The sequence below is a fragment of the Hydra vulgaris genome, chromosome 13 (assembly GCF_038396675.1).
Source record: "Hydra vulgaris chromosome 13, alternate assembly HydraT2T_AEP".
NCBI classification, from domain to species: Eukaryota; Metazoa; Cnidaria; class Hydrozoa; order Anthoathecata; family Hydridae; genus Hydra; species Hydra vulgaris.
The window spans coordinates 25,212,047-25,222,051 of record NC_088932.1 but is presented as its reverse complement, the minus strand read 5'-3'; the positions used below and the strand labels follow the sequence as shown (position 1 = coordinate 25,222,051).

At 28.5% G+C, this 10,005-nt stretch overlaps 1 protein-coding gene across 2 annotated transcripts in view; it reads right to left on the bottom strand.

The window, feature by feature from the left end:
* Positions 1-647: 647 nt before the first annotated feature.
* LOC101239383 (fanconi-associated nuclease 1) overlaps positions 648-10,005 on the bottom strand; it is a 46,418-nt gene continuing 37,060 nt past the window's right edge. For both annotated transcript variants that reach the window (XM_065815471.1, XM_065815469.1), the window contains 5 exons: positions 2,048-2,143; positions 1,842-1,940; positions 1,566-1,694; positions 1,184-1,289; positions 648-953 (listed from right to left, as the gene is read on the bottom strand). In XM_065815471.1, the coding sequence (XP_065671543.1) occupies positions 928-953; positions 1,184-1,289; positions 1,566-1,694; positions 1,842-1,940; positions 2,048-2,143 (456 nt within the window). In that variant the 3' untranslated portion in view covers positions 648-927. The remainder of the gene's footprint in view (positions 954-1,183; positions 1,290-1,565; positions 1,695-1,841; positions 1,941-2,047; positions 2,144-10,005) is intronic.

Here is a 10,005-nt window from a genome sequence, read left to right as displayed (position 1 = left end):
AAATGGACAGACTGCATTTTTGACATAAGAGTTACGCATGTCTAATAAAAAGTCCAGATACTGTAGCGATATTCACCCCGGTGCAAGTGATTATCTCTATAAGTAAAAGTTTGAGATACCTGTTTTGCTAATTACCGTTTAAAAAAAGAAAGACGAATACTTTTAAGTTAATTGTTATTTTAATGTTTAAAAAAAATAGTCCAGTTTCACCACTGATTTGATATCAGTGTACTATTAAGGAGTTACCCTCGGATCAAATATTTTATTTTACGAATATCAATTCCATATTGAATTGTGCTACATTAAATAATTATATCTTTATAACCAAATCAGTTCGTTAATGAACAATAAAATGATTAAAAAAATATAACCTATAAAATCTTCGATTACAAATCATATCAGATATTTAGAATTGCCTTTGGTTATATAACGTTCATTTCATAATCAAAACTTAAAGAAAAAACAGAAAACGTTTGAGTAAACCCTATTTGGATTATTATACTATTATTAGTGTTAATTAACTTATTTTCAATTATTGTTAGAATTTTTCTATATTAATTTGTTTAATTTTTTAAGATTAGTATTACTCCCGAATAAAAGATGCAAAACGAAGATCAACAAATGATCTATAAGCAATAAACGCAAAATTTAAATACGGAACTATTATAACAGATAAAAATATTATAAAGTAACTTTACATTATTATATATATCGTTATAAGACTTAACAAGTTAAAAGAATTCTCGCTGCTCTCTGTATGATATATACAACATACCTTGTAACATTTTTAAGTGTTACGCATTATAAAATTTTATGTATAAGTAAGTGGTACCAATTAGGTTCAAACAATACCAACAATAAGGTACAAACAATGCTATTTGAAAACTGAAAAAAAGTTTTTTGTAGTTTTTTTTCATTTGAAATGCATCATTCTCGTTTACGTTTACCTCCACCTAAAACAAAAGTTCGACTAAATTCGGTGAAAATGAAATTGACCAACGTCTATGTTAAATAGGAAAAATTCCAAAAGTAGGGGAGAGCGGGGAAAGTTGGAGCATAAAAAAATGCTTCTAGAATAACTTTAAAATCTTTTTTAAATAATTTATAAACTGAACCAAACAAGTTTTAACAAATAAAGTATTATTTCGGGCAAAGGCAAGCCTTTTAAATTTTTTAAAATTACCTTTAACATAACATACAAGTGCATCAGCGCCCAAATATGTCAGTACATTCAGCCATACAAGTTGTTTTGTTGAAAGTTTATCGCCTGGTCCCTTCACTTCAATTATCTTAAAACGAAAGACAAAAATATTTTTAGTAATATTAACCAAAAAGAATTATTCCAATCTAACGATAAAAATAAAAATAATGACAAGTTGTGCATACTGAATCATCGCATGCAAATCTTTTTCGGATCACATTCATATTGTATAATTTAAAGATTTTTCGTTTACAAAAAAAAAACCTATATAGTATTTTCTAATGCAGATCAAATATTTATAACAAATTATTATCTAAAAGTAATTTTGATGAAAAGTCTATGAAACAATAATAACAACAAATACCTTACAACTTTTAGTCTTTATATTCCAAAGAACAAGATCAGGAAATCCCCCTCTTCGACGTCTAAAGTCTTTGCAAAATAACTCAGATATTCCAGAAAGAAGCTTTGAGCCAAGACACACTGCAAGGTCCTAAATTTAATATTACTTAATAAATATCATATTATATTAATAAATTTAAGATAATTTAAAATCTTTTATGTTTACTTTCTATAAATTTTTAATTTATGTTTTATCGCATGCAAATTACATTAGCATCAAAGTAATAATATAGCATACACCAGCATCAGTAGCATTTTGAAACATATCCCATTTTACGCCAACAGTATTTGTTCCATAATTTTTATCCCATGAAATTTCGACTACACTTCGCAACTCCTAAGAAACAAAATATTATTTTTATAATAGCTTTTGTAATATTATATTATAATTATTATAATTTCATAAACAACTATGAAAACATTTTCAAAAATGCAATCTCTCACAGGGTCTGGTAAAGACTGCAACCAATCAAGTTTTTTGTCAATTGCATCTTTTCTGTTTGAATAAAAACAATCACGATACATATCCAGTGGGGAACACTACAAATAAAGTTAATATACAAATAAATAACCAAGAATAAGAATATAAATAAGTTAACATTAGAAATATAACTGTCATTAAAACTTTTCAAACAATTGAAATATTCTACCCCCTCTATATACTCTTGGACCAACTTTAACACTATCATTAAAACTTTCTTTAGCACAAAATAAACACCACTGTTTCATAATTTGGGGGTGAGTCATCAATGAAATCACCCGAAAAAATCCTTTGGAGGGATCAAAGTACATACCCATGGGATATCAGAACAAGTGATTTTAAAATCAACGATTTCTGTCCGTGAGAGAAATTTGCATTTTAAGTTATTTCCTATATCGGCTAAATTTGAGAGATGGGTTTTTGACAAAAATTCAACTTTGGCTATAATTCATTACTTTTTATTCTTTAAAAATGTAGTTTTTTATTTTGATAACAAAAATAACATTATTATTTTACAGGAATTTCTAAGCAATAGTATGTAAAATTAAAAGTTTTAATTAACTGCATTTCTCAAAATTAGAGTTGCCACATCCCTACTCTATTCTTCTCTACTTTTGTTTTGATTTCCAGTTAATCCTAAACTTTTGATAATTTTTACCATTTTTAATTTGTTTTCACAATAGGAGACATAAATATTTCATAAAAAACTTTTAAATTGATTGAAAATGCCGAATTCTGTAAAAACTTATTCTGAATGTCGTAACTCTGTTTGCATTCTCTGCATGTCAAAGAGTGATCGCTGCTTAACACCTTTCCTGATCAACAGATTGACAAAACATAGCCCTATACCCTTAAACTTTGCAGATGATCGCCTTCCATATGGCATGTGTACAAACTGTCGTTTTCACTTGCAAAAAATAGACAAAGAAACATCAACAAAGCCATTTCCCAAGCTCTATGATTTTAACTCAATCATTGTGAAGCAACAAACAAGAACCTCTCTGCCTTGTGATTGTATCATTTGTCAAATTGGCAAAACAAAATGCAAAGCACCATCTCTATTGGCAGTTGATACAAATCATGAAAAGTTAACTAAAACTGAAAAAAGATGTGCAAAATGTTTAACATTACTTGGGCCAGGATTACCCCATAAATGCACTGCTGGAGCTAGAAGTTCAAATCTGATTGCCCTAACAAAAGCAAACACAAAAACTGCTGAAATTGTGGGATCTTCAGTGTTAGGGACTCAAGATGCATCTCCAAATGGAACAGTTTGACTCAGCCAATCAGGTGGAGGTCCTAAATTACTATTAAAATTTGGTAAGTTTTTTATATGTGCCAATATTCATTAAAACTCAAACTTAAATTCTAATTTCAGAAAGAATAAACTCTTAGATAAGACAGTACTTATTATTTAGTGCAAGGTTTACCTATTTGATGATTTCTCCTTGCATTAATGGAATTAATTAAATGCACATGCTTTAGATAATGCACTAAGTCTCTTAAAATTTCAGGCAAAGCTACTCCAACTCGACTGTTCAGAGATCCTCTCCCAGTTGAAAGCCTTGCAACTGTGCAACTAAATACAGGACTGTCCAATAATAAGATTTTCTCAACCCTCAACTCTTGTCTCAACCCTCAACAGCTTGTCTCAACCCTCAATTCTATTTCCCCTCAAAGACTTGTTGAGCCAAATTTTGCTAAGAAGTTTGCACAACACGGACAGATGCTCAAGGATCATTTTACTGTTTCTAAAATAAAATGTTTAACCAATGATGAGATGTTGTGATTTGTAAAAGATGTTGTGTATTGTAAAAATGTTGGTCACCTATTGCAACTTGTTTTATCAGCACGAGCTGTCTCTGAAGAACACATTGTAAAGGTTGGATTAGATGGTGGAGGTGACTTTCTAAAGATGAGTTTGGGTGTTCTTCAGATAGCTGCAGCACCAAACAGTCCTGTTTTGAAGTCTCCTAGGCTTTGCAGCTCTTCATTAAAGGATTCTGGAGTAAAGAAACAGCTAATAATAGCTATATCAGAAGGAATGCCTGAGACATATGAGAATATCAAAAACCTTTTGAAGCTGACAGGTGCTAATTCTATTTCCTATATCTTGTCATGTGACATGAAAGTAGCTAACAATGTCTGTGGTCTTCAATCCTATGCCAGCAGACATCCTTGCTGTTGGTGTGATGCTGACTCCTCAAACCTTGGCACTTGTGGTTCCTTGAGAACTTTTGGAAATATCATAAAGACTCATCAAGCATTTGTTAAGAAAGGAAGTGACTTAAAGAGTGCGAAGCATTTTGCAAATGTCATTAACACACCTCTGCTCAATGCAACAGGTGAGTCACTAATTTTGAAAGCAATTCCACCTATGGAGTTACATTTGTTGTTGGGAGTTGTCAACCATCTGTACAAGAATCTGACCAACATTTGGCCAGATGCGAAGGATTGGCCTATGGAATTAAACATACCTCTTCAACCCTTTCATGGTGGTCATTTTCATGGACAACACTGTCACAAGCTTTTGAAATATGTTGATATTCTAAAACAAAAAACTCAAAAAGCAGCTGTAGATGCAGCACTTCCATTTGTTGAAGCATTTCAACAATTTGAAAAGATAGTCACAGCTTGCTTTGGAACAGAACTAGATGACAATTTTCAAGAGCACATTGACAAATTCAAAGATGCCTATCTGGCACTTCCAATCTCAATCACTCCAAAGGCCCACACTGTGTTCTTCTATGTGTCTCAGTTCATCTCTATCAGCAATCAAGCTCTTGGACTTTACAGTGAGCAGGCAACCGAAGCTCTGCATTCAAACTTCAAGCCTCAATGGCAAGCGGTACAAGAGAGACAGGAATCACCCAGAATATGGATCTCATTTGGCTAACTGTGTTGTAGATTATAACAGTAAACATGTTTAGAAATATTTAAAACAAGAACTTTTTTGCTATTAGAGTAAAGCATTCTAAGAAGTCATTCTTGAAGTAAAAATTATTTTTATGTCTTGGTCTGTTCTTGTTCCTTTGTTATTTATTCAGAAAATAAACATTTTGAAAGAAAAAATCTTTGTTTAGTTGCCAAAGTTAAAATTTTGTCAAAAACCCATCTCTCAAATTTAGCCGGTATAGAAAAAAACTTAAAATGCAAATTTCTCTCATGGACGGAAATCATTGATTTTAAAATCATTTGTTCTGATTGTTCCCATAGGTATGTACTTTGATCCCTCCAAAGGATTTTTTCGGGTGTTTTCATTGATGACTCACCCCCAATTATGGAACAGTGACACTAATAAATTTTTATTACAAACAACAATTTAAATTGTTTAAAAAACTTTCTGCTAATAAATTTAAACTCATAATCCAAGATCATTTTATTCATATTATGATCATAAACAATTTTTTGGTTTCAAGTTTTTAATTTGACCACACTTTTTTTTTAATAGTTAAATTCACCTTCTGTTGTAAAGCTTTGTAACATTTTTTATTAATAGTAGTTTTATAATTTTATTTATTGCTAAATATTATTATATTAATAATAATAATAATAATAACAATAATAATAATAATAATAATAATAATAATAATAATAATAATAATAATAATAATAATAATAATAATAATAATACTTATCTCAATTAAGATTACTTCTTGATGCAATGCTCTAAGTAAATTTTGGTTAACTGCAAGACTGCTGGGGACTAAGTATAGTTTTGACACCCTCTTTATCAGAAATCCACAACTAAACAAGCATTTTCTGGTTTAGTATTGCAGTTTTCTTATATTTTACCCAGGTAGGAGTTTGTTAATCTTAGAGACTAATCTGCTATGAGATTAGTCTCTAAGATTACTCGTAGCAGATTAGTCTCTAAGATTACTCGTAGCAGATTAGTCATGTAAATGTATTATAATAAGAACCCAGAGGAGGCCAAGAAGAAGTTTTATTTTATATTCTACTTACAAGATTTTGATGAAGATGATTGAATTTGCTTTTAATAAACTTCTGGAATGTGGAAAAATAGTTTGATACACTTGCTTTTAAAATTATTGTAAAACTTAAAAAAAAATTTAAAATTTAAATTATTAAGGGATGTTCAATTTTGTAAAATTCTTAAGTCTTGCATTTCCAAGTAAACCATATCAAAAAAAGGATAATAAAAGAGTGATTATAAAAGAGTTAAAGGAAGTGGTTGGGTTGCGAGGAAAAATGAATGAAAAAAACATAAAGCGCTACATAAATATGTTTAATCCCCAAAAGTAGACTGCTTGCAAATTTGAATATAGCACGGTTCTGATTGAAGTCATGAGAAAAACTGCAAAATTTAACAAGAAAATGCTTGTTTAGTTTTTTTTAGAAGTTCATAGCACAATCAATGAAAATAGTATTTAAATTTTTACTCAAGCAATGTTAAACAAACTTCTACCTGGGTAAAATATAAGAAAACTGCAATACTTAACCAGAAAATGCTTGTTTAGTTGTGGATTTTTGATAAAGAGGGTGTCAAAACTATACTTAATCCCCAGCAGTCTTGCAGTTAACCAAAATTTACTTAGAGCATTGCATCAAGAAGCAACCTAAATAAATTTGTATTAGGATGAATTGTTTCCTCAAGAAAAAGAAAGAGAAAGAAAAAAAAAAGAAAAAGACAAGAACCTCCTAAAAGTCCTTGCCTAATCAACTCACTCTTGAATTAAGAAAATCAGAAACAATAAACAAATAGAGGAAACTTAATATTGAAACTAATAAAGGAATAAATACTCTATATAAACACATTTCTATTTAATTTATAAAAACTTAGAGAGTAATAACAGTTTATAATTTTCACTTTTATTTTCTTTATTTGTTAAATTTTTTTGATATCTTGATTTTTTAAAGGTAAAAAAAAAAGATTGCATAGAATTTTTATTGCAATTCATTCCTCAATACTATTGACCAATTTCTGGCATACTTTACTGACCAGTTTCTGGCTTTCCTTTGTTATACTTTCTATTTGCTTCTTTCCTTTTTGACTAAATGGATTTCTTTCCTAGATTCTACTACAGCTTTTCAAAAGAAAAAAGAAGACCAAAAGAAGACATATCCCATAATAGTTTTGCAAAGGTGAGTTTCCTTGTCTCTATAACTATTCTGAAAATGTTAATTATGTTAATTATGTTCTTTATCTTGAAAGTGGTTTGTTTTTAAAATCTCTGCTCAATATCAATTTAGATTTATGAAGAAGAAAAATTGAAAAAAGGATTTGACATACCTACCAGTTTTAACTAAATGAAAATATGATTTGACATCCCTACAATAATTCTTTGATATCACAAAACTGCGTGCTCGGTGTAGGTAAGGCAAATTTTTAATATATTGTCTGTATGATATTTTGCTGACTACGACATATTTCCATTAAATGATCAGGTCTGTAAATTATGAAAAGACGAAAAAAGTTAAAATGATAAATTTTTTAACATAAAATAAAAATGTTTGTAGTGTAACCCAGTAACCCAGACCGAAGATTCTTTTTTTTTAAAAAAAAATCTTCCTAAAATCACAATTGCTTGTCCAAATTTGAATAAGATTATGTATAAATATGTTGTTAAGGTGAAATGAACATCATAGTTTAATATTATGTTTTGTTCTGATCGTTTATTGGCAATTTTTCTTAGTTACAACCACTTTCTTGGTCGGAATTCTATCATTTTTTGTGAAAATTGATAGAAATGTCATGCTTTAAAATTGCATTCAACTAATATGTACTAGAACAGATTAGAACCAGGATCTATAGTAGACTAAGGCACTTTTTCAAAATTTTTTAATTAAAATTAAAAAGTTGACGCTGTTAAGCAGAATTGATCTAAAGACTCGAAAATTGTGTTCTTTAGATTCACAACTAGGGGTGGAAAAAAAGTTTTGAAAATTATATAAAAATAAAAAAGTACCTTTAAACATAAAAAGTTGAGGCAAACAAAATTTGAAGCATCTAAAGCTCATGTTTGAACATAATATGCTGACAAAATCCAAACTAATTCCAAATTTTCCAAAAATTTAAATAATTTATAAATTGCCTCAAATAGAATTTATAATTTCTGGAAAATTTTGACAGAGCAAAAAGAGTTACCATTTTGACAGAGCAAAAAGAGCTACCAGTTGATTTTGAAGTTGCATTGCAATAGATCATTAAAAACTGAAAAAAAATTCTATTAGAAGAATTTGGTTCAATTATTCAAGAGACAGAGCGTGAAGATAATACCATAGATAAGATTGAATTTAAGATTTTGAAGAAAAATATAATTTAAAGCTGCTGATGCCAAGTCTGAAATTTTTCAAAAATTTTTACACACACATACACACAACATAGATTGGGTAACAATACCCTTGATGTTTTGATTTTAATTTTTAATGTTTTTTAACACTTCTAAAAAAACCTTAGAGAAATGTTGTTTAAAAATTATGTTATAAAACTTTTTAAATTTATTCTTTTAACTTGTTGTTTTTTTAATAAATAAAATGACCAAACTCATTGTTTGTGCTATAACATTAAGAAGTAAGGGATAATAGGGGTAATAACCAAGTAAATTTAAAATGATCTATTACCTGGATAATTTTTTTCTGCTGGGTAGTGGAAACACTGATATGTATATATATTTAAATGTATACAAACACATAAAAAAAACTCATTAATAGATTTACTAAAAAACACACAAAAAAGTTAAAAAATGTAAAATGCGAACCATAAAATACCCTTTTCATCTGGCTGCACGTTCAGGCTTTTACTACTGGCTGCACGTTCTTTTATGTTTAAATATTCTCTTAACTCAAAATTTATTAAAACATAAAAATATTTAAAAATACTTATTTATATAACAGAGAGTTTAAGTTGATAAGAACATTATTGTAAATACATTTTTTATTAGGGTTTAATTCTGCTTTTTTTTAGATAAGTTTTTCATTTAATTTTCTTTTTTATGAATTTCTTTATTTATAAAGAGTTAATTTTTTTTTATATTTTGTTTGTTTTATGTATCATTCTAACTTTTGTCTGCCTATATGCAAAAAAATGCTGATTTTCCGCTAAATTAAAGTATAATTACATTCAATTGAAGTATTTTGTTTATCTTTAAAAATTTAGTAAAAGAAAAATATATAAAAAAGACTTTTTAAAACAACATTTTTGAAATGGATTAAAATGTAAAAATTAAACTTTTTTTCTAAACTTTGTGAACATACATAACCTAAAATAACCACTAAAGCCAATGATTGAAAATGTTGGGTGTTTAAGATTTGAAATTGTTTAGATACTTTTGATATTATGAACTGGCAACTAAGTAGAACTATAACTAAAAGGGTGCCTAACATTTTCAGTCGTTGACTTAATGGATATTTTAAGTTGTGTATGTATATAAAGTCCAAGGGTACCTAGAAAAAGTTTATTTTTTACTTTTTAATCCATTTCAAAAATGTTGTTTATAAAAAGTTTTTGTTTTTATATATTTGTTTCAACTAAACTTTCTCAGTTTTTACTAGTTTTACTTAGCTAGTACATATGAATACAATTTTCAAAACACAACATTTCTATCAATTTTCAAAGCACAACATTTCTATCAATTTTCAAAGCACAACATTTCTATCAATTTTCAAAGCACAACATTTCTATCAATTTTCAAAGCACAACATTTCTATCAATTTTCAAAGCACAACATTTCTATCAATTTTCAAAGCACAACATTTCTATCAATTTTCAAAGCACAACATTTCTATCAATTTTCAAAGCACAACATTTCTATCAATTTTCAAAGCACAACATTTCTATCAATTTTCAAAGCACAACATTTCTATCAATTTTCAAAGCACAACATTTCTATCAATTTTCAAAGCACAACATTTCTATCAATTTTCAAAGCACAACATTTCTATCAATTTTCAAAGCACA